The sequence below is a fragment of the Salmo salar genome, chromosome 20 (genome assembly GCF_965601325.2).
Source record: "Salmo salar chromosome 20, fSalSal1, whole genome shotgun sequence".
In the NCBI taxonomy this organism is placed as follows: Eukaryota; Metazoa; Chordata; class Actinopteri; order Salmoniformes; family Salmonidae; genus Salmo; species Salmo salar.
Genome location: NC_138310.1, coordinates 36938736 through 36965039, shown reverse-complemented (window position 1 = coordinate 36965039; position 26304 = coordinate 36938736). Strand labels below are relative to the sequence as shown.

The 26304-nt window shown below is 44.0% G+C and overlaps 1 protein-coding gene across 1 annotated transcript in view; it reads left to right on the top strand.

Annotated features, from left to right (window-relative positions):
• LOC106580537 (NMDA receptor synaptonuclear signaling and neuronal migration factor) overlaps nt 1–26304 on the top strand; it is a 60145-nt gene that overhangs the window by 1545 nt on the left and 32296 nt on the right. The window contains exons 2-5 of the mRNA XM_014161724.3: nt 13183–13244; nt 15321–16094; nt 20178–20250; nt 22558–22563. Of these exons, the coding sequence (XP_014017199.1) occupies nt 13183–13244; nt 15321–16094; nt 20178–20250; nt 22558–22563 (915 nt within the window). The remainder of the gene's footprint in view (nt 1–13182; nt 13245–15320; nt 16095–20177; nt 20251–22557; nt 22564–26304) is intronic.

Below are 26304 nucleotides of genomic sequence, written 5' to 3'. Positions count from 1 at the left end.
AAGAACCATGAGTCATGCCCTCACACCTTTCACACAGTGCCAGATGTGTCAGGACGCTGTCACTTAATCCTGTGTGCTGAATATTGTAATATGTAACATTGCAAGATTCAAATCAAATCAAATTTATTTATATAGCCCTTCGTACATCAGCTGATATCTCAAAGTGCTGTACAGAAACCCAGCCTAAAAACCCCAAACAGCAAGCAATGCATGTGAAAGAAGCACAGTGGCTAGGAAAAAATCCCTAGGAAAAACTCCCTAGGAAGGCCAAAAACCTAGGAAGAAACCTAGAGAGGAACCAGGCTATGAGGGGGTGGCCAGTCCTCTTCTGGCTGTGCAGGGTGGATATTATAACAGAACATGGTCAAGATGTTAAAATGTTCATAAATGACCAGCATGGTTTAAATAATAATAATCATAGTAGTTGTCGAGGGTGCAAACAAGCACGTCCGGTGAACAGGTCAGGGTTCCATAGCCGCAGGCAGAACAGTTGAAAACTGGAGCAGCAGCATGGCCCAGGTGGGACTGGGGACAGCAAGGAGTCATCATGCCAGGTAGGTCCTGAGGCATGGTCCTAGGGCTCAGGTCCTCCGAGAGAAAGACAGAAAGAGAGAAAGAGAGAATTAGAGCATATTTAAATTCACACAGGACACCGGACAAGACAAGAGAAATACCCCAGATGTAACTGACTGACCCCTAGCCCCCCGACACATAAACTACTGCAGCATAAATACTGGAGGCTGAGACAGGAGGGATCAGAAGACACTGTGGCCCCATCCGATCATACCCCCGGACAGGGCCAAACAGGCAGGATATAACCCCACCCACTTTGCCAAAGCACAGCCCCCACACCACTAGAGGGATGTCTCCAACCACCAACTTACCGTCCTAAGACAAGGCCGAGTATAGCCCACAACGATCTCCGCCATGGCACAACCCAAGGGGGGGGGGGGGGGGGGGGCGCAACCCAGACAGGAAGACCACGTCAGTGACTCAACCCACTCAAGTGACGCACCCCTCCCATGGACGGCAAGGAAGAACACCAGTAAGCCAGTGACTCAGCCCCTGTAATAGGGTTAGAGGCAGAGAATCCCAGTGGAAAGAGGGGAACCGGCAAGGCAGAGACAGCAAGGGCGGTTCGTTGCTCCAGCCTTTCCGTTCACCTTCACACTCCTGGGCCCAGATTATACTTAATCATAGGACCTACTGAAGAGATAAGTCTTCAGTAAAGACTTAAAGGTTGAGACTGAGTCTGCGTCTCTCACATTGGTAGGCAGACCATTCCATAAAAATGGAGCTCTATAGGAGAAAGCCCTTTTCAGCAGAACTTGCAGCACACCATGTCATGTCACCAACAGACTGAACTCACTATGGCAGGCATTGATCTATCTATCTATCTATCTATCTATCTATCTATCTTCTATCTATCTATCTATCTATCTATCTATCTATCTATCTATCTATCTATCTATCTATCTATCTATCTATCTATCTATCTATCTATCTATCTATCTCTCTCTCTCTCTCTCTCTCTCTCTCTCTCTCTCTCTCTCTCTCTCTCTCTCTCTCTCTCTCTCTCTCTCTCTCTCTCTCTCTCTCTCTCTCTCTCTCTCTCTCTCTCTCTCTCTCTCTTCTCTCTCTCTCTCTCTCCTCTCTCTCTCTCTCTCAACCTCAGGCATTACACCTCAACCTAAACATCAGACAGACACTCTCTATATCTCTTTTTGTTTGTCACGCTCTCTCTCTCTTTCTCTCTTCAGTCATTCTGTCTCTTTAATACACAGCATAAATCAAACTGATCACAGTGTCAAATACATATTATTGGACTGAGGGCCCAAGAGCCATGTTTTCTACTCTTTCTATGACAGATGTCGAGACGTATTTATGGCTCTTCAGGAAGCAACCCCCCCAGAGCTTTAGTGTACTGTTTTACCCGTAGATAGCCTAGACAACCCACTGATGTAATGGTGGTGTGGTATCACATCACAATCACTGACTGATTGGTTGTCAGATGAGTTTGGACCTCGAGTGTAAAACCATTTCATCCCTCTGACTGACAAACAGCCCCAAATCTCTTCTGCATAGTGTCTTTGTCTCTGAGTCTGAATGGCTGGCTTAATTGTTGAGTCCTACTTTTGACAACTGAATCTAGCCAATGAATGGACAAGTCACATCTGCTTGGAAGAATGGAATCCCATAAAGCTGCCCAAACTTTATTGAAACTGATATTTCTTCATTTATTTATTTTTTACTTTTGGGATTATGTGTGCATTGTTTTGTATTGCTAAGTATTATCACTGCACTGTTGGAGCTAGAAACACAAGCTTCTCGCTGCACCTGCGATAACATCTGCAAATATGTGTAGCAACCAATAAACTCTGATTGGATTTGACAACCGTAAAATGACCCTGGTAAGTCTTTCCTAATTGAGCTGACTAGCCTACTGTATGTGCTTCTGGCCAGGGATTAGACATTTGGAACATCTACATAAGTCACAAAGCTGACCAAGCAAAAGTAAATGACTGGTAACGCTGTTCTAATTTAGCCAAGTAGGAAGCCAATTCTAGATTTAATTTTGGATTGGAGATGCTTAATGTGAGTCTGGAAGGAGAATTTACAGTCTATCCAGACACCTAGGAATTTGTAGTTGTCCACATATTCTAAGTCAGAACCGTCCAGAGTAGTGATGCTGGACAGGCGGGCAGCGATCGGTTGAAGAGCATGCATTTAGTTTTACTTGTATTTAAGAGCAGTTGGAGGCCATGGAAGGAGAATTGTATGGCATTGAAGCTCGCCTGGAAGTTTTTTAACACAGTGTCCAAAGAAGGGGCCAGAAGTATACAGAATGGTGTCGTCTGCGTAGAGGTGGATCAGAGTATCACCAGCAGCAAGAGCGACATCATTGATGTATACAGAGAAGAGAGTCGTGCACCAAGTAGTTCTGACAACTAACCCGTATTACTCAGGACATATCTTACCACACATTATGTATGTACTGCTAGAGTGAAGGTAAAATATTAAGGACACAGACAGGACACTGTCTCCTCTATTCTGTTATTTTCTATTGTTAATCTTCCTTGGCTAGACTAAAGCAGGTTTCATCAGTAGAATGGGCTAGACAGGAGTGTTGCAGCGCAGAGCAGACACAGGACTAAGGGTGGTTTCAGCCCAGAGGTCCATCCATACCCCCAAGGTAATGGACTGATCTGTGCAGTGCAACAAAATATTGATGCGTTTGGCCGGGTAACATTGGAATACGTGTACACTTGAGTACACTGGGTCTTTTAGTAGAATTTGGAGGAATATTATTGCAAAAGGTGAATTGATTTATCTTTTCTCCCAAAATGTATTTAACCTGCTGTGTATTCTGAATCCTCCCGGCTTGTTTCTAATAAGACCGAATTTGTCTGTTTAATATCTCCCAGTGCAGTGTGAATTTAGGGTACATAGGGTAGAGATTCATTTTTCTAAATGCCAGCCTAAATCACTCCCTGATGGGACCACTGCTCTGCTGCCTCTTCATCAAGTTGACATCAGCAGCATCATTTCTTTAAAAATGTGTCTGTTTTGATTTGTGCACATATTTATTAAGCATTTCTTCAAGTTTACATCCCATATTAAACATTAATTGTCATGACACCAATGTTTACAGAGATTTGATTTGTAACGAAACTATGATACAAATACGTGTTGACACCATCTGACATTCACTGTAATGTTTTCAGCGGCCTTCTACCTTTGGAATCCTATGTCTAAAACAGTTGGGTATAGCATTCAATAGAACTCCTAAAGTGTTGGGTATAGCATTCAATAGAACTCCTGAAGTGTTGGGTATAGCACTCAATAGAACTCCTGAAGTGTTGGGTATAGCATTCAATAGAACTCCTGAAGTGTTGGGTATAGCATTCAATAGAACTCCTGAAGTGTTGGGTATAGCATTCAATAGAACTCCTGAAGTGTTGGGTATAGCACTCAATAGAACTCCTGAAGTGTTGGGTATAGCACTCAATAGAACTCCTGAAGTGTTGGATATAGCATTCAATAGAACTCCTGAAGTGTTGGGTATAGCATTCAATAGAACTCCTGAAGTGTTGGGTATAGCACTCAATATAACTCCTGAAGTGTTCGGTATAGCATTCAATAGAACTCCTGAAGTGTTGGGTATAGCACTCAATAGAACTCCTGAAGTGTTGGGTATAGCACTCAATAGATCTCCTGAAGTATTGGGTATAGCACTCAATAGAACTCCTGAAGTGTTGGGTATAGCATTCAATAGAACTCCTGAAGTGTTGGGTATAGCATTCAATAGAACTCCTGAAGTGTTGGGTATAGCATTCAATAGAACTCCTGAAGTGTTGGGTATAGCATTCAATAGAACTCCTAAAGTGTTGGGTATAGCACTCAATAGATCTCCTGAAGTATTGGGTATAGCACTCAATAGAACTCCTGAAGTGTTGGGTATAGCATTCAATAGAACTCCTGAAGTGTTGGGTATAGCATTCAATAGAACTCCTGAAGTGTTGGGTATAGCACTCAATAGAACTCATGAAGTGTTGGGTATAGCACTCAATAGAACTCCTGAAGTGTTGGGTATAGCACTCAATAGAACTCCTGAAGTGTTGGGTATAGCACTCAATAGAACTCCTGAAGTGTTGGGTATAGCATTCAATAGAACTCCTGAAGTGTTGGGTATAGCACTCAATAGAACTCCTGAAGTGTTGGGTATAGCATTCAATAGAACTCCTGAAGTGTTGGGTATAGCACTCAATAGAACTCCTGAAGTGTTGGGTATAGCACTCAATAGAACTCCTGAAGTATTGGGTATAGCACTCAATAGAACTCCTGAAGTGTTGGGTATAGCACTCAATAGAACTGAAGTGTTGACGTAACTGTTGAATCTGTGGTACAATGTAATTTCATGGCTTCACTCATCATTCCAGGCAGTACTAACCACAGCAGGGACAGCACAGTGGAGATCGCTCCATCACAGTCACCATTAGCCCGGTTTGGTTATTACTGCACTTCTAGGATTCTACATCCACATTACAAGCCTGAAATGTTTCTACTGCCATGGTATAAATATGAGGAATAGCTGGTTCAACAGCCTATAGTTGTATTCCCATAGGATACAGTACATTGGTCTTCGGATGGGTGCGTCCGAACTTGCACCCTATTGCCTATATAGGGAATAGGGTGCCATTTGGCCCGCCACATTGGTATTACTCAGTCACAGTGCCCTAGGGCTGAACCTACAGCCACGTCTGACAGAGGTGTAATTGTCTGCCTGACACCTAGTGTTTATAGTCTGAATCTCAGGCCATCTCAGTACTAATGTTTCTTAATTAAGCCACCAGCCTTTTCACCCAACCCAAACTTTCCTGTGTTCATGGTTCTCTCTCTATTCTCTCAGGCAGTCAGAGTGACACAGATAAATATCAAGTGACAAAGACATAAGATTAGGGCTTCCAGAATAGAGTGGGTGCTGTTTTTTTAATTCTCTTCTCCCACTCTCCCTCTCCCTTTCTCTCATCCTTCTCTCTCATCCTTCTCTCTCTTTCTCTCTCCCCCTCTCTCATCCTTCACTCTCTCTCATCATTCTCTCTCGCTCTCTCTATCTCCCTCTCTCTCTCTTCCAGAATAGAGTGGGTGCTGTTTTTTTCTTCTCTTCTCTTCTCTTCTCTTCTCTTCTCTTCTCTTCTCTTCTCTTCTCTTCTCTTCTCTTCTCTTCTTTTCTTTTCTTTTCTATTCTTTTCTTTTCTCTCTCTCTCTCTTTCTCTCTCTCTCTCTCTCTCTCTCTCACTCTCTCTCTCTCTCTCTCTCTCTCTCTCTCTCTCTCTCATCCTTCAATCTCATCCTCCACTCTCTCTCTCATCTTCTCTATCTCTCTCGCTCTCCCTCTCTCTCTTTCTCTCTGTATGGCAGGGATTACAGTGCAGAGGAGAGGTATCTGCGGTAGCTGGCTGCTGTAATTACTCTGATTACAGCCTGTAGAGCAAGGCTGGACTATAATAATACAGGGATGCAGTGATACAAGGGAGGCTGCCTGACCTCATTGATCTGAGTAATTACACCCATGTCACCGTTGCTCCGACGGCAGGCGGAAAAGTTGGATGGAACGCAGGATACAGCGGGTCAGGAACTAACACTGAATATTCATTGTCTGGGCGGCTACGGCGCTCATGATTCTCATGTTATGCTTAGTCGGGCTGAGCCTGCGTCCCAATGGCACCCTTTTCCCTATACAGGCCTTGATCAAAAGTAGTACACTATGTAGGGAATAGGGTGCCATCTGGGATGCAGATCTGCACGTGGTGAAAATACACATTAATAGTCTACTAGGCATTAACTACCCAGTGATTTCCTACATCTGGTGTTGGTGGTTTAATCCAATTACAAAGCAATATTTCTTACGGACTCTGACAAACATTCATTTAGACACCTAACAACCACAGTGTAGAGAGTGAGACTGAGAAAACAGCCAGCAGGGACTTGGGAGGCCTGCCAAATCAGAGATTTCCATTTGACTCCCCGAGACAGTGAACAAGCGAGGACAAGAAACTAAGGCGCTAAGTGGTCAACTTGATGTTTGCTGTGTCAACTTCATTTCACTCGATTTGGTGTACTTGTATTGGAAAGAGAAGTGAGTTCAGAGGAGAAGACGATGGAGGGACTGAGGGAGATGGAGAGAGGAAGGTAAGAGCGGGATTAAGGAAGATGGGCTGTCTCAGAAAGAGAGACAGATAAGGGAGATATTTGGGGTGTCTCAGCAATAGGTCATCCTCTCAGAGAGATGATCTGAGTGGTGAGATTCAGTGGCTGAGGAAGGATACACTGTGCCCCTCTTTTTCCAAATTACTCTGGCATGTAATTTAAGAGCCTCATCTGGTGTCCCTGAGACACTTGTTTTTCACTGAGACACCCAGGGCCAGAACACAGAAGCCTTGCTCCTTGACACAGATAGGAGAGAGGCTTCAGACAGACACATCCACGCACTATCTCATGGAGCTGAACTCTACTAGTTTCTGTCTTTCACAGATTATTTTAATATAATGTATAGGGCCAGTATTCCTTCCTGACAACCTGATGAGGAACAACTCTGGGCCCTGGTTATAGCCTATATACGCTATAGCTTTTAACTAGGGCCTGGAATTTTTCCAGGTCAGGTAACCATACTCATGTTCTTGATTAGGGCCCCTCATGTATTTGTCGTCCCAGCCCTCTGCACACATTAGTATAATGCCTTTACATTGCACCCCACTGTATGTACTGTATAGAATCCCAGGCACAGTGGCTTGATGTATAGGCTTGGCTACCACAGCGGCTTGATGTATAGGCTTGGCTACCACAGAGCGGCTTGCTGTATAGGCTTGGCTACCATAGGAGGTTGGTGGCATCTTACTTGGGGAGGGCGGGCTCATGGCAATGGCTGGAGCGGAATAGGTGGAATGGTATCAAACACAAAGTTGTTATGTGTTTGATGCCATTTAATTTGCTCCGTTCCAGACATTATTATGAGCCGTCCTCCCCTCAGCAGCCTCCACTGTTGGCTACAGTATTCATGTCTGACCAGGCCACTGTTTACATGAGTGTGTTTATTCCCTTTAACCCTACAGAACCAAAGAGAAAAGCGAAGGTACAGTGGTTTGCAAAAGCATTCACCCCCATTGGCATTTTTCCTATTTTGTTGCCTTACAACCTGGAATTAAAATAGATTTTTTGGGGGGTTTGTATCATTTGATTTACACAACATGCCTACCACTTTAAAGATGCTAAATATTTTTTCTTGTGAAACAAACACGAAATAACACAAGAAAACTGAACTTGAGCGTGCATAACTATTCACCCCCCCAAAGTCAATACTTTGTAGAGCCACCTTTTGCATTAATTACAGCTCTATAAGCTTGGCACATCTAGCCACTAGGATTTTTGCCCATTCTTCAAGGCAAAACTGCTCTAGCTCCTTCAGAGTTGGATGGGTTCCCCTGGTTTACAGAAATCTTTAAGTCATACCACAGATTCTCAATTGGATTGAGGTCTGGGCTTTGACTAGGCCATTCCAAGATATTTAAATGTTTCCCCTTAAACCCCTCAAGTGTTGCTTTAGCAGTATGCTTAGGGTCATTGTCCTGCTGGAAGGTGAACCTCCATCCCAGTCTCAAATCTCTGGAAGACTGAAACAGGTTTCCCTACAAGAATTTCAGAATTTCAATTTTAGTTGGGTAGGCTATTTACAGATGGGCTGTGTACAGGTGCAATGATCGGTAAGCTGCTCTGACAGCTGATGCTTATAGTTGGTGAGGGAGATATAAGTCTCCAGCTTCAGTGATTTTTGCAATTCATTCCAGTCATTGGCAGCAGAGAACTGGAAGGAAAGGCGGCCAAACGAGGTGTTGGCTTTGGGGATGACCAGTGAAATATACCTGCTGGAGCGTGTGCTAAGGGTAGGTGTCGATATGGTGACCAGTGAGCTGAGATAAGGCGGGGCTTTACCTAGCAAAGACTTATAGATGACCTGGAGCCAGTGGGTTTGGCGACAAATTTGAAGCGAGGGCCAGCCAACAAGAGCATACAGGTCGCAGTGGTGGGTGGTATATGGGGCTTTGGTGACAAAACGGATGGCACTGTGATAGACTACATCCAATTTGCTGAGTAGAGTGTTGGAGGCTATTTTGTAAATAACATCGCCGAAGTCAAGGATCGGTAGGATAGTCAGTTTTACGAGGGTATGTTTAGCAGCATAAGTGAAGGAGGCTTTGTTGCAAAATAGGAAGCCGATTCTAGATTTAATTTTGGATTGGAGATGCTTAATTTGAGGCTGGAATGAGAGTTTACAGTCTAAACAGACACCCAGGTATTTGTAGTTGTCCATAACGGACGCAGGCAACGATGCAGTGATCGCTGAGATCCTGGTTGAAGACAGCAGAGGTGTATTTAGAGGGCAGGTTGGTCAGGATGATATCTCTGAGGGTGCCCGTGTTTACGGATTTAGGGTTGTACCTGGTAGGTTTCTTGATAATTTGTGTGAGATTGAGGGCATGTAGCTTAGACTGCAGCACGGCTGGGGTGTTAAGCATATCCCAGTTTAGGTCACCTAACAGTACGAACTCTGAAGATCAATTCACATATGGTGTCCAGGGCACAGCTGGGGGCTTAAAGTGGTCCTATGGACAGATACTCCAATCTCCGCTGTGGAGCTTTGCAGCTCTTTCAGGGTTATCTTTGGTCTCTTTGTTGCCTCTCTGATTAATGCCCTCCTTGCCTGGTCCATGAGTTTTGGTGGGCGGCCCACTCCTGGCAGGTTTGTTGTGGTGCCATATTCTTTCAATTTTTTAATAATGGATTTAATGGTGCTCCGTGGGGTGTTCAAAGTTTCTGATATTTTTTTACAACCTGACCCTGATATGTACTTTTCCACAACTTTGTCCCTGACCTGTTTGGAGAGCTCCTTGGTTTTCATGGCGCCGCTTTATTGGTGGTGCCCCTTTCTTAGTGATGTTGCAGACTCTGGGGCCTTTCGGAACAGGTGTATATATACTGAGATCATGTGACAATTAGATTGCACACAGGTGGACTTTATTTAACTAATTATGTGACTTCTGAAGGTAATTTGTTGCACCAGATCTTATTTAGGGGCTTCGTAGCAAAGGGGGTGATTACATATTCACACATCACTTTTCCGTTTTTTTTTGTTGTTGAAGTTTTGAAATAAGTTATTTTTTTCATTTCACTTCACCAATTTGGACTATTTTGTGTATGTCCATTACATGAAATCCAAATAAATTCCATTTAAATTACAGTTTGTAATGCAACAAAATAGGCAAAACGCCAAGGGGGATGAATACTTTTGCAAGGCACTGTATTTGCCCTGCTTTTACAGAACATGCAGTTAGGGTTTACACAGTGCAGTACATCTCCTTCAATTCTTTTCTCCACTTTTTTTCTTTAATAAACCTCTCATCCTCATCATTCCTGCTTTCTATTTATGTTGTTTAAACACATCTCCCCCTGTCATCGTCTTCCTGTTTCCCCGGCCCACTCGTATCCCCCCTCCCTTCTCTCCCCTCGTCACATGGCTGAAAACATGCAGGATTCTTTGCTCCTAACAGCACAATACAATCTGCCAGACAGTAGAGCAGACAACGTGAGGGCAGAGCAAGGCAAGGCACACAGACGATACCTCCCAAATGACAACCTGTTCCCTATATAGTGCACTACTTTTGACCAAGTCACTGTAAGGGGACTAGGCTGCCATTTGGGATGGAGACAAAGAGATACATGGGGGTGGTACACTCCTCTCCTATCTAACTATGCCACTCTTTTCTCTAATGAATGTCTTAATACTTCCCCACTGAGTTTTCTTTTGTGGTTTTTAATCGATGTTCAAAGTGCTGGGGAAAAAGTGATTTATTAATATGGTGGCTATGTAATTGGCTTACGCTTCAATCCACATACTGTCTCTGGTTCTCTGTGGACTGTCCTTGAGAAGCAGAGACATTAACATTTACGGAGCATAAGGAAGGAAGACACAGATATGAGTTGAGCCATAGAGCTCCTATAATTAAGGATTTTATATATAATTCTATGAGTTGGGGGGAAAGTACATGATGAAATGGGTTTACTGCTGTTGGGCATGATTGCAATACAGGCTGGACTAGTATCAGCGAAATGTCATTTGTTGTTGTATTGGAGGATATGGTCTAACACAATGTAACCGGTGTGAAATGGCTAGTTTGTTAGCGGTGTGCGGTAGTAGCGTTTCAAGCGCTGACGTCACTTATTTGAAGTAGTTGTTTCCCTTGCTCTGCAAGGGCTGCGGCTTTTGTGGAGCGATAGGTAATGATGCTTCAAAGGGTGACTGTTGTCGATGTGTTGAGAGGGCCCCTTGTCAAGCCCAGGTCGGGGCAAGGATAGGGATGGAAGGAACACTGTTACACATAGTAGTTCCACAATTGGCTCCATGACAGTAGCTAGTTTGTCCTCTGGAAGTGTCTTGGATGTGTATGGTCCTCCCCATTACCTTTATACACAGCCCTTTAGAATGTTTATAGGAAGGAGTGGAGAGCCAGAGAGATAAGGGATGATACCATTCCTCTCCCTCTCCTCTCTCTCTTCCTCTATCTCCCTCTCTCTCTCTCTCTCTCTCTCTCTCTCTCTCTCTCTCTCTCTCTCTCTCTCTCTCTCTCTCTCTCTCCTCTGCTGCTGCACTTGCTGCTTCATATTTAATTAGTTAGAGTGTGTCGTAGCAGGGAGGGTGGCATGGCATTTCAGAGCAGCATCCACACAGAGATGTGTACAGACTGCCCAACACCAGCCAGCACAACTCACTGACTGTGGGAATGTGTATTGCTGTAGGTGTGTGTGTGTGCATGTGTGTGTGTGCATGCGTGCCTGTGTGTTTGTGTGCATGCGTGTCTTTGTGTGTATATATTCTGTATGTACACACACACGTGCATTGCTTGTGTTAGCCCATATCCTCTCTTGTCTCTAGCCTACATTATGTGCAGTATGCGTAGCTATGTGGGAGTACTTGCTATAGAAATGTGTTTGTAGAAATGTGTTTGTGTGGGAGAGTTATTAAGCAACATAGTACAGCTGACCGTGTTCTTTTCTGTTGCCAATTAAGAGAGTAAGAACAAAAGAACAAACACAAAATTACCCTGATGATGTGTGTGGTACAGTACATGTTGGGCCATATCATGTAGGATGAAAGCTGGAGAAAGAATTGCACATGTCTTTTGTTTCATATTGCAAATCCATCCCCAGACCCACTTCAGTGAACCACGGGGGAGATGGAATTTGTGACACATGAAATAAGTGCTTTTTTGTTTGATGAAGGTATAGATTGAACTCATGTACATACTCAGCCTCCCATATCCCTCTTTACACTCTCCATGCGCAATTCTCCCCTCCCGCTGTCTGTGTGTGTGTGTAAATGTGAAAGGGTTTACTCCCCTACTGTACTATCGCCACTCATATGTGTGGCCCTAGAGCCGTGTACAAGAGCGAGGAATCATATCAAACCGGTCTGGAACACACCTGCATATTGGATTTCACACTCAAAATAATGGTTTTAGGCACGTGTCATGAACATGTTTGGAATGTATAGATAGAACACCAGCGTCAAGAGACCTCGAGTAGTTTCGGTTTAAGAAGACAGTTCCATAGGGAAATCCAAGGTACTAACCAGGTTTCCGTTCAACCTTTTTTATGCAGGTAAAGTACAAGTCAGATAAAAAATGTAATGACAGGCCTAATTTCCAATTGTAGTCAAAACAAAATACTCTAGATAAAATGCGCTTTTTGTGATGCTTTTATGCTCTCCACTACGACTAATCGGGAAAGTATGCAGTTTATTAGGCTACAGATGAAATAAATGATGATGAACTTCACAGGGTGGTGAAAGTGCAAGGTGATGAGCTTGATGCTCCTTTCCAATAAATATCGAGGGTCTTATTCTGATGACATGATAATCGATGCTTGGCTGCGGTTTGACAAATCATCTAGCTCTTTTGCCCATAATAATAATCTCATCATGTAGGCTAGAGCCACGAGCCAATAGCAGAGTGTTTTTGTGAGAGTTGAAAATTGGATGGAAACCAATTAAAACGTATATTTTTTATCCGGTACATGGGACTTGAATAGGAAAAGATGTTTTTTTTCGCCCTACGTCATCAGCACCGTCTTTGATCTGCAACAAGTCAATTTGATACAAACACGTCAAACAGAATATTTGCATGGAAATCTGTCGCCAATTGGATGGAAAGCTAATGAGACAAATGTTCAGGTTATTCAATTATTGGGTGGGACAATCGTAAAACACTGGTTACTTCCAAAATGGCACCTTATTGGTTAAAAGTAGTACACTATATAGGGAATAGGGTGCCATTTGGGATGCTGTTATTGAGTAGGAGATGTCTTGGTCTGGTGAGTGGTGAGTCACTCTCAGTTGGAGTCAGCAAGCTCCCTGTGAGAGACAGACAGGCAGGCAGCCTCACAGTGAGAGGCAGACAGACAAACAGACAGGCAGGCAGCCTCACAGTGAGAGGCAGACAGACAAACAGACAGGCAGGCAGCCTCACAGTGAGAGGCAGACAGACAGGCAGCCAGTCAGGCTCACAGTGAGAGTCAGGCAGCCAGTGGTCCAGTGCTAATCAGAGTGTTGTGTTGTGCTTCTCTTTGCAGAGCAGCCAGAGCTTTCGGAGATTACCTGTCTCACACACACCCTGAGAACCGCAACGGATCAGGTACTCTATCAGTGTCCAGCCTCATCTAGTACATCCCATAACATGGCTTCACATTTCCTATAACTTTCCTCTTCGCATGGCTTAACATACCCTATAACTTTCATCTTCGCATGGCTTCACATACCCTAGGAGTTTCCCCTTCACATTGCTTCACATTTCCTAGAACTTTCCTCTTCAAATGTAACCGACCGGCTCGATTCGGACTTATGTGGCAAAATTTGAAAGTGTGTTTTTTACATTGGATAAAAGTAGAAACTCAGAGCTAGAAAATGGTATATCATACACTACAACCACAGTTGAGGAACAGTGGGAAAGTAATTCTGCTTTGAAAGTTGATAAACTTGTAACCTCACTTTTGAGAAAATTCCCCTTGAATGTTTTGGTAAACCTACTTGAGAGCTCTTCTTTGTCTACACCCATTCAGCATCGTTCACACCCTCTTAAGCTTTAGCCCCACCCATCTCTTCAAGGATTCACGTGAGGCCATGCACTAAACAACCAACGATTTCAAGACTAAAGGCTGGTTAATACTAGGTCTATCTACAGTTGTCGCAGTGACATCATTAACATTCTATTGTGGTCCAAAATAGCATAACTAGTTCCACCAACTCATTCCAGGGTTTTTCTTTATTTTTACTATTTTCTACATTGTAGAATAATAGTGAAAACATCAAAACTATGAAATAACACACATGGAATCATGTACTAACCAAAAAGTGTTAAACAAATCAAAATATATGTTCTATTTGAGATTCTTCAAAGTAGCCACCCTTGATGACAGGGTTTTTCTGTTTTTCTTACCCGTATACATGGATGGACGCTTCTCCTTCTCTGTCACGGATGCCATGGTTGCCATTAGTTTGAAGATGTAATCCTGAGATAGGTGTTTTATATGTGTTCTCTTTTTGACTCCCTCTGAATATTTGCAATCAAACACCAGAATTTTCTCCATCTCCTTAGTTATCATATTCTAATTCCACCGGGAATTCCACTGATTTCAAAACTCGGTCCTCCAAAAAGTGTAGAACAACATTTTTGCAGTAATACTACGTGATATCTTTCAAAAAACAGCGTTAGAAAGGATTACCGACACCTACTGACTAGCTCATGTTCTAGACAGAAGCGTGCTACATGGCATACCTATATGAACTCATCTCTCAGCATGTCCAGCCCATCCATTATCTCAGCCAGTCATAAAAGTTCCTGTCCTTTTCCGTAGCTAAACCAACTAGGCTCATCATTTAACAATTTTATTAATATTTTCAGATGGCATACACATTTGTTATTAAGGCACATGAAAGTTCACATGTTCCAGAAGGCATTTCTAACAAAAATGTTTACGTTCAAATGCCTCTGCTGTGAAGTAGTGATGCACAACATACGCCTAGTTTCCTGAAACGAGTCACAAATGGCTTCACATGTCCTATACCTTTCCACTTCAAATGGCTTCACATTTCCTGTAACTTTCCTCATCACATGGCTTCACATTTCCATCACATGGCTTCACATTTCCTGTAACTTTCCTCTAGACATAGCTTCACATTTCCTATAACTTTCCTCATCACATGGCTACACATTTCCTATAACCTTCCTCCTCACATGGCTTCACATTTCCATCACATGGCTTCACCTTTTCTATAACTTTCCTCATCACATGGCTTCACATTTCCATCACATGGCTTCACCTTTCCTATAACTTTCCTCATCACATGGCTTTCCTCTCATTCCACTGTATAGCAGCACTAAATGCTCTGAAATCATTACCACACTATATCTGGCAAATTTCACTGTGAGAGGGTGTATCTTCCCGAGGCAGAGGACCGGGTAAGTCTGCCAAACCCCTTCAAACCCCTTCCATCTTCCAACTCATCCTCTCAAAATACCTCCTAATTTCCTCCCTTCTCACATTTCCCGTCTCTGTTATCCATCTCTTCACATCTCATTCCTCCTCTCATCTCCCAAAAGCTTTGTTTGCTCTCTGATGGTTGCTCAAATGTTGCCAAGGCCTTTAGAGCACAAGATGAACAGCTCATCTCTTTGTCCTCTCTCTCTTGCTCTTGCGCTTACTCTCTCCAGATCAGCTTCTATCTAATACCTTCATTGGCCAAGACACAGACTCCCCTGACATCAGTCGTCTTCACAACAACAACCTACACCCTCAGAGCCACTGTGGGGCCAAGGCCAGCCAGGACCAGTCCCAGGCCCACAGTCTTCAGTCCCAGCTCAGCACACTGCATCCCCACCCCAGCAGTCTCCAGCCCAGCACCCTGCAGCCAAGCAGTCTGCAGCCCACAGGCCCCTCTAAGCACAGGCTCTCAGCAGGGCTCTCAGCGGAGCGAAGTTTCTCCTCCGAGGAGCAGCAGCCACCTCCCAGGTCCTCTGAGGGGAGCCTGACCAGCCTGAAACCAGCTGCCCAGCGGGTCTACACCATCACCAGGGAGGGAGGCATGCTAGGGGGGCGAGGCAGCGAGGAGAGTCTGGAGGTGCTGAAGCAGCCTCTGTCCCCTCCTCCCTCCGCCAACCAGCCCTCCTTTTCCAAACAACAACCACCAGGCAGCAAACATCACCGCGGCAACCAGAGCCATGGCCCACAGAGCCACAGGCCCAAGTCCCAGCCCCTGCAGAGCTCAGGGAGTGCCCATAACATCCGGGACTGGGTGGTGAGGAGGGGGGGCTCGCGGGAGGACTGCACCCCAGACTGTGTCACCTGCATCAGGGCCCCATGTCCGAGACAGCGCTCCCTGGATCTGGAGACGTCCCCGCGAGACGGAGGAAAACAGAGGAAGAAGCTAGAGAGGATGTACAGCCAAGACCAAGGCAGAGACAGACAAGGCTCTGCTGAGGAGAGAGGTGAGGAGGAGGATGGAGGAGGAGGATGATGATGACCAAATCAAATCCAGCTTTATTTATATAGCACATTTCAGACATGAATGCAATGCAATGCGCTTCACAGAAAAACACAAAGAAAAATAAAGAAAATAAACAGAAATCTGCTACACAAAAAAACTAAAGAATAACAATAAAAACTGAATGACTAAAAAGCACCCTAAGGAAAAGCAAAATTAAAAAGGTTTGTTTTAAGATCTCTTTTAAATATGTCCACAGTTTCGCCCCCCCTCAGGTTCTCTGGCAGGCTATTCCCAGAGGCTGGGGGCATAAATAATAATGGCTGCCTTTCCATGCCTCTTGATCCTAGGCTTTGGGATAGTTAAAAGGCCAGTGCCAGAGGACCTGAGGGACCTACTGGGTGCATAACACAAAGTATGTCTGACATGTATTGGGGTGCACATTCGTGGATTGATTTAAAAACCAATAGAACAATAATCAAATTAATTTTAAAACTCACAGGCAGCCAGTGCAGAGACATCAAAACCGGTGCAATGTGTGCTCTTCGTCTGGTGTTGGTCAGTACCCGTGCTACAGCATTCTGTATGTTTTGTAGTTGACAAATGGATTTCTTGGGTAGACCAGACAGGAGAGCATTACAGTAGTCAAGCCTGCTTGTAAGAAAAGCATGGATGAGTCTCTGTATCAGCCTGAGATAGAAACGACTGCACCTTGGTAATGTTCATCAGGTGGTAAAAAGTTACTTTGGTCACATTCCTAATGTGTGATTTGAAATTGAGTTCAGAATCTAAAATGACACCAAGGTTTTTTACCTAGTGTTTTATCTTCATTGCTTTGGCTCCAATAATACAGTAAGAACCTTGGCCTGGTCTTGATTTAGCTGAAGGGAGTTGTTAGCCGTCCAAGTATTTAAATCACTAATTCAGTCTAATGATTTATCTGTGGAGCTAAAATCCTCAGGTGACACAGAAATGTAAAGTTGTGTATTGTCTGTGTAGTAGTGAAAATCAATGCCATGCTTTCTGATAATGCTACCAATGGGTTAAGTATATAAACTGAATACATACAGTACCAGTCAAAAGTTTGAACACCTACTCATTCAAGCGTCTTTCTTTATTTTTACTATTTTCTACATTGTAGAATAATAGTGAAGACATTAAAACTATGAAATAACACATATGGAATCATGTAGTAACCAAAAAAGTGTTAAAGAAATCAAAATATATTTCTTCAAAGTAGCCAACCTCCAAGCACAGGCTCTCAGCAGGGCTCTCAGCAGAGCGAAATTTCTCCTCCGAGGAGCAGCAGCCACCTCCCAGGTCCTCTGAGGGGAGCCTGACTAAAATCCTCAGGTGACACAGCCAACATGTGCTCAGCATATGTGGGAACTCCTTCAAGACTGTTGGAAAAGCATTCCAGGTGAAGCTGGTTGAGAGAATTCCAAGTGTTTGCAAAGCGGTCATCAAGGCAAAGGGTGACTACTTTGAAGAATCTCAAATATACAATATATTTTGATTTGTTTAACACTTTTTTGGTTACTGCATGATTCCATGTGTGTTATTTCATCGTTTTGTAGAACATAGTAAAAATAAAGGCAAAACCATTGAATGAGTAGGTGTGTCCAAACTTTTGACTGGTACTGTATATAAAACCCAAAATCAAACCTTGTGGAACGCCATATGTGATATGTATTTTCTCAGAGTTATGTTCACCAAGGGTGACAAAAAACTCTTGACCGGTTAAATAGGTCCTAAACCAATTTAGAACTGGACCGGAGAGGCCAACCCACCTCTCTACTCTGTCCAGTAGGACATCATGGTCAACAGTGTTGAATGCAGCACTTAAATCCAAACATACAGAAAGCTGTAAGGCTGTCTCACAACATTTATCTTAAACAAACCCTATAAATAGCACTGATGGGAGATTTAGAAAGCCATAGTCTAGCAATCAACAATATAATAATACTTTTGTCTTTAAATTGCAATCTTTTGATACCATGTGATTAGACAGGTTCAGAATGTATGTAAAACATCACAGCACAGATTAAAAATACATGGCTCATGAAAATCATAAGATGGTGGTTTACGGAGATAGGTGGGATGGAGTGAGAGTAGCTTAGGGGTGGATTTAAAAGCTCATGTTCTAGAATAGTTATGACTGAAAACACAATATATATTGTACAGTATAAGTACTATCTATCCAGATGTGATGTAAACTCAGCAAAAAAAGAAACGTCCCTTTTTCAGGACCCTGTCTTTCAAAGATAATTTGTAAAAATCCAAATAACTTCACAGTTCTTCATTGTAAAAGGTTAAAACACTGTTTCCCATGCTTTTCAATGAACCATAAACAATTAATGAACGTGCACCTATGGAACGGTCGTTAAGACACTAACAGCTTACAGACGGTAGACAATTAAGATCACAGTTATGAAAACATAGGACACTAAAGAGGCCTTTCTACTGACTCTGAAAAACACCAAAAGAAAGATGCCCAGGGTCCCTGCTCATCTGTGTGAACGTGCCTTAGGCATGCTGCAAGGAGGCATGAGGACTGCAGATGTGGCAAAGGCAATAAATTGCAATGTCCGTACTGTGAGACGCCTAAGACAGCGCTACAGGGAGACAGGACGGACAGCTGATTGTCCTCGCAGTGGCAGACCACGTGTAATAACACTTGCACAGGATTAGTACATCCGAACATCACACCTGCGGGACAGGTACAGGATGGCAACAACAACTGCCTGAGTTACACCAGGAATGCACAATTCCTCCATCAGCTCTCAGACTGTCCTCAATAGGCTGAGAGAGGCTGGACTGAGGGCTTGTAGGCCTGTTGTAAGGCAGGTCCTCACCAGACATCACCGGCAACAACGTCACCTATGGGCACAAACCCACCGTCGCTGGACCAGACAGGACTGACAAAAAGTGCTCTTCACTGACAAGTCGCAGTTTTGTCTCACCAGGGGTGATGGTCGGATTTGCGTTTATCGTCGAAGGAATGAGCATTACACCGAGGCCTGTACCCTGGAGAGGGATCGGTTTGGAGGTGGAGGGTCCGTCATGGTCTGGGACGGTGTGTTACAGCATCATCGGACTGAGCTTGTTGTCATTGCAGGCAATCTCAACGCTGTGCGTTACACGGAAGACATCCTCCTCCCTCATGTGGTACCCTTCCTGCAGGCTCATCCTGACATGACCCTCCAGCATGACAATGCCACCAGCCATACTGCTCGTTCTGTGCGTGATTTCCTGCAAGACCGGAATGTCAGTGTTCTGCCATGGCCAACGAAGAGCCCGGATCTCAATCCCATTCAGCACCTCTGGGACCTGTTGGATCGGAGGGTGAGGGCTAGGGCCATACCCCCCAGAAATGTCCTGGAACTTGCAGGTGCCTTGGTGGAAGAGTGGGGTAACATCTCACAGCAACATCTCACTGGCAAATCTGGTGCAGTCCATGAGGGGAGATGCACTGCAGTACTTATTGATGCAGCTGGTGGCCACACCAGATACTGACTGTTACTTTTGATTTTGACTCCCGCCCCCCTTTGTTCAGGGACACATTATTCCATTTCTGTCAGTCACATGTCTGTGGAACTTGTTCAGTTTATGTCTCAATTGTTGAATCTTGTTATGTTCATACAAATATTTGCACATGTTATGGTTTCTGAAAATAAACGCAGTTGACAGTGAGAGGACGTTTCTTATTTTGCAGAATTTACAATAAAAAAAACATTAAAAAGGCTGTCTCTGTGCTGTGGTGGGCAGAAAACCAGATTGTCATTTTTCAAAAATACAGTTAAAAAAGCATTTAGCTGTTTGAAATCCAATTTCTACAGAATTTTGCGTAAGTATTATGATGATGATGGTGGAGGATGGAAGGAAGGATGGAGGGGAGTGGGGCCTTTAGGTGTCTTTGTATCTCTTTATCCCCATCCCTTGTCCCCTGTGATAAGACTCATTTGCGGTATAATGTTTTTCTCAAACTCAAAGCACATTGTGTGGAGAAGGGTAACAGCTGATAGACAACAACATTTGAAGTGTAATGTTGTGGGCTAAACTTCTGCTTTGTCTCCTTTGTTTGTAGAGGACAACCCTAATAGCTGGTTCCCCAAAGAGAACATGTTCAGCTTCCAGACGGCTACCACAACAATGCAGGCGTGAGTATAGGATACCAGATATAACCTCACCACTCTGCTCCACTCCTATTGAACACGACATGGCTGCCTCAAAGAGTTCCGTGTGCTAATGATGGATGAGTTCTAGAGTGCCTCCCAAATATGCACAATATTCCCTATACACAGTAGTTCTCAATAAAGGGAAAAGGGTGCTTTTTGGATTTAGCCTTAGACTCCTTCACATGGAGTTGGAGGCCAGTGGTTTTATAGGACACATTTTATGTAATACATTTGATGACAAAGCTGGAAAACATTAACCGTCAACATAGTGAATACAATTGATGTTTTATATTTTATTTAACTAGGCAAGTCAGTTAAGAACAAATTCTTATTTTCAATAACGGCCTAGGAACAGTGGGTTAACTGCCTTGTTCAGGGGCAGAACGACAGATTTTTACCTCGTCAGCTCGGGGATTCGATCTTGCAACCTCTCGGTTACTAGTCCAACCTGCTGCCTCATATGAGGGTATCAAATCAAATCAAATCAAATTTTATTTGTCACATACACATGGTTAGCAGATGTTAATGCGAGTGTAGCGAAATGCTTGTGCTTCTAGTTCCGACAATGCAGTAATATCCAACAAGTAATCTAACCTAACAAAATGTATGAGGATTTCAGCATTAAATATCCTTTATATATTTTTTAAACACTTTTATTTATTTTACTATGTCAATATGTTTTTCTTGTAAATGTTTTGGCACCAAACTGGTGGCAGTTGTGAAAAAAGTAAATAGTTGGAAAAGTCGCAGAGTTAATTATATATAATGCCATTTTTGATTAGATACATTTTTCATTAAATAAGCTATTTTCTCTTGAACCATATGGTCTATCCACTAGAAAGTCATGGACAATATGACACAGATATAAAACATTTATACTATATATGAAAAAATATTTTTAAAGTTATTCGAGTATACATGACTAAAGTTAAAATAGATGACCTGTTAATTACCAAAAGTACAAAAGATTCTAGTAACTTTGGTAAGTTACAGGTAGCTTTGCAACCCCGTTCTCCACACACACACACACACACACACACACACACGCACACGCACACGCACACACGCATGCACGCACGCACGCACGCACGCACACATACACTTTCTCTGCTGACTGCTTAATTATCACCTGTCTGGTTGAACTAGTAATTACGTCCCACACACACATTCTGCCCTCCCAGCGCGCCTCTGTTGTTCTCCCTGCTCCCTCGCTCCATTCGTCCATCCTCTCCTCTCCGGACGTCTCTCAGGATCCCACGCTCTCTCTCTCTCTCTGCTCCCTCGCTCCACTCATCTAACCTCTCCAGACGTCTCTCAGGATCCCACGCTCTCTCTCTGCTCCCTCGCTCGACTCGTCTATCCTCTCCTCTCCGGACGTCTCTCAGGATCCCACACTCTCTCTCTCTCTCTCTCTCTCTCTCTCTCTCTCTGCTCCCTCGCTCCACTCATCTAACCTCTCCAGACGTCTCTCAGGATCCCACGCTCTCTCTCTCTCTGCTCCCTCGCTCCACTCATCTATCCTCTCCTCTCCGGACGTCTCTCAGGATCCCACGCTCTCTCTCTCTCTCTCTCTGCTCCCTCGCTCCACTCATCTAACCTCTCCAGACGTCTCTCAGGATCCCACGCTCTCTCTCTCTCTCTGCTCCCTCGCTCCACTCATCTATCCTCTCCTCTCCGGACGTCTCTCAGGATCCCACGCTCTCTCTCTCTCTGCTCCCTCGCTCCACTCATCTATCCTCTCCTCTCTGGACGTCTCTCAGGATCCCACGCTCTCTCTCTCTCTCTACTCCCTCGCTCCACTCATCTATCCTCTCCTCTCCGGACGTCTCTCAGGATCCCACGCTCTCTCTCTGCTCCCTCTTTGAGCACATCTGTCAATGTTTTTGTTTCCTTATCTCTCCACATGTCTCTGTCACTCCGTTCCTCTGCGTCACCTGTCCTCTCCTCTTACTTAGTACTCACTCCCCCTGGATCCACACCTGGTGTCACAGGCCCTGTGTTATATTCCATATATAGTGTACTTTGTTGACCGGTAAAAAGTAGTGTACAATGTAGGGAATAGGGTGCCATTTGGGATGTGTACAGTGTCTGACTGGAATATCATATGATTAACAGCTAACCCTCCCAAGTGTACAGTATATCTGTCTGTCAAGTCCAATATTTATTACTTGAGTGTCTAACTTTTTTGTCCTCTCTTCCCTTCCCTCTCCACACGGCCTGCACCAACTCCTGCCTGCACCAACTCCTGCCTGCACCAACTCCTGCCTGCACCAACTCCTGCATCTACAGAATATCGTGAGTAACTCTTTTTCTCTCCTTCCCTGTGCGCCTCAGACAATTTACTCTCCTTTTGACTCTTGGCTATCTATCTCTTCCTGTGCTACTACCTACCGTCTCCAGTGTCCTCATTAACCCCTATTAACCCCCTTGCTGGGCTGAGTGTTTGAAGTTATGGAAAAACATTACTGAGTATCCAAATCTCCAATTAATAAACATATTCAACTTAATGGGTCTAAATTGTAAATAAGCATAGATTGATTTATCACTAGATGACTTAAAAAAACATATTCATCGTCCGTTAATAAAGATTTTCAATTGAACTGGTTTGTCTTACAGTATAGCTAGTATTATATTGTATTAATATATGGATCCAACAAGGCAGAATATATGACAGACAGAGTTATGTAGAACAATGAGTCAGATGAGAGATGGTAGCATAGTGTTCTGTTCCTCTGTACCAGACACAGCCAGGGTCATACCTCTCTCTCTCTCTCTCTCTCTCTCTCTCCCTCCTCTCTCTCTCTCTCTCTCTCTCTCTCTCTCTCTCTCTCTCTCTCTCTCTCTCTCTCTCTCTATATATATATATATACTGTGTACACACATACACACACACACACACACATCATTCTCTTCTATCTGAGTTCATTCAGTGCAACAAAAGGACGACCTTTCAAAAGGAACAGAGAATTGCCTACAGTAATGTACTCTAGTTATGCAATATTGTATTATACATACAGTAGGTATAATGAAAAGTCCACATTGTAGGTAGTTCCAAGATGAAGTAATTATACCACTAATCATTTTAGTGGTCCCTGTGTAGATAGAAGAAGAGGCTTCATCCCAAATGGCACCCTATTCCCTTTATAGTGCACTACCTCCATACAAATGGAGTAGAGTGTCATTTGGGACGCACAGAGAGTGAATAGATTATATGTCATGGGAGTTGGTCAGTATTCATAGATCTGGTTTAGACCTGGTTGTAAAGTAATCTATTGTATCGTCGTGATAGTGATTATTATTTTATACCACAGCATACAACAGTCTAGTTTATACACATACACACACACACACACACACACACACACACACACACACACACACACACACACACACACACACACACACACACACACACACACACAGCTCTCATCATCTGTCTGACTGACAATATTTGAGCCTAGTGCGTAGGACATGGATAGGACTCTGATAAATGCTGTCAGACATGATGGTTACTTCTTTTGGCACCCTGTCACAGCATATATCCATTTCAGAGGGAAACACCCACACACTCAATCACTCAATCACTCAAACACTCACATGCACAATGGATAGTTTCCTGTGTACTTTACCTTTGTGGCCCTGTTTCTGTCTAAGCTCAGCTCCTCTTGGTCTCTGATTGGTGGCTTGGTAGTATCATTGTGTGTGTCAGTTTGCAGTGTGTGTATGTTTGCAGTGTGTGTATGTTTGCAGTATGTCAGTCTGCAGTGTGTGTCAGTCTGCCGTGTGTGTCAGTCTGCCGTGTGTGTCAGTCTGCCATGTGTGTCAGTTTCCAGTGTGTGTCAGTTTCCAGTGTGTCAGTTTGCAGTGTGTCAGTCTGCAGTGTGTGTCAGTCTGCAGTGTGTGTCAGTCTGCAGTGTGTGTCAGTTTGCAGTGTGTCAGTCTGCAGTGTGCGTCAGTCTGCAGTGTGTCAGTCTGCAGTGTGTGTCAGTCTGCAGTGTGTGTCAGTTTGCAGTGTGTCAGTTTGCAGTGTTTCAGTCTGCAGTGTGTGTCAGTCTGCAGTGTGTGTCAGTTTGCAGTGTGCGTCAGTCTGCAGTGTGCGTCAGTCTGCAGTGTGTGTCAGTCTGCAGTGTGTGTCAGTCTGCAGTGTGTGTCAGTCTGCAGTGTGTGTCAGTTTGCAGTGTGTGTCAGTCTGCAGTGTGTGTCAGTTTCCAGTGTGTCAGTTTGCAGTGTGTCAGTCTGCAGTGTGTGTCAGTCTGCAGTGTGTCAGTCTGCAGTGTGTGTCAGTTTGCAGTGTGTCAGTCTGCAGTGTGTGTCAGTTTGCAGTGTGCACCATGTCTGTGTGTGGTGTACAATACTTAATCTGTTCTGCTGGCTCTAACCCACTAGCCGCTGACCTGTTGCAACACTGTAGTGGCTAACCCTCTGTGACGTGGATCCCGTCTCACTAACGCTCTATAACCCTGCACTCACACCCCCAGCCCCTCACCTCTGACCCCGTTAACACTGTGACATCCCAGCAGGGCATTCCGGGGCATAGCTGAGAGAAAGAGGAGGAAAAGGGAACAAGAGGCAACCGCTCCAATAACCGAGACTGAGAGGTACGGTCCATGTCTGACCTGACTGTCCTGCACCTGTACGTAGTGCTGTAGTGTTGTCCCTCCACGCTCCAGCAACCCCTGCACAGAGACACAGACACGTGTAAACAGAGACAGACACACACACTGTTCCTTCTAGCATTGTTGTTGTGTCCCCCCCATCAGACACACCCTCATATACACATATACACACACACACACACACACACACACACACACACACACACACACACACACACACACACACACACACACACACACACACACACACACACACACACACACACACACACACACACACACACACACACACACACACACACACAGCCCGTCAGACCAACTCTAATGACCAACCTTGTCTCAATAGCCTCTCACTGTTCTAAGGATCTTTATGATACAGCACTTTGGGAAAACTACTTTAAAATCCCAGGCCTGGTATATTTCCTGACTGGAATAGATCGATCAAATGTAAAACGTGAAATGGAGTTCTGATTGCATTCTCAACAGTACAATTTCGAGCATGTGAGCTCAGAGACATGTAAAATCATATAACTTTGAACTTTTTCAGATTATGGAATTTTCACAATACCCTCAAATTACACATTTTCCAAGCGTTCCAAAGGAGCATGCTGACAGGTGGCGATGTTAAAGTTACAAAATCTACCCTGACCAAAATATTATTGGAGATAATTTTCTGATGTATTTTGATGTTGTATAAAGAAAGGTTTTGAAAAATCAGGGAAACCTTTGCCTGTCACCAAAAAGGGCCAGACAATTGACTCTAGAAGTCAATAGTAATTTGGTGAGTGTGAGTGTCTGGTTTGCTGTGATTGCTGTCTGGACATGGATGGGCTGGTGGAAAAAGGAGGAAGGCTATTGTCGCACAGTGTCAGTCTCACTAACTCCAACCCAGCTCCTGGTCCCATCTACAGCGGTACAGCTGTCCCAAATGGCACCCAATTCCCTATGTAGTGTGCTACTTTTGATCAGGACCCATAAGTTTTTGGTCAAATGTAGCCATTTGCTAAATTGTTCTATTTTTCAGTCCGCAGTCCCATTGGCTGTGCAACAATAGGCGATGAATCAACGTTTGCCATTTGTCATGGTGCAGGTGTTGGTGTGACTGTTTTAAATATTGAGCTGCTGCAGTGCACATTGCGGTGTGACTGTGTTCATCGAGACTGGAGTGTAGCTCACTTTTCTCCTGGATAGTGTTGTTTGGCTGTGGCTGTATGCATCGATGTGTCACAGTGTAGCTCTGTCCTTACAGCACGAAGGGTACAGTATATTGTCAGTGTATTCAGTGCACCAGGGTTCTCATGTGTATAAGAAGGGTGCTTGATTGTATCGATTTGGTTAGATTTATTATATTTAGACGAAAGGAAAAAGTATGGATGGGTGGCGATAGGACGAAGAAGAGTAACACACACACACACACACA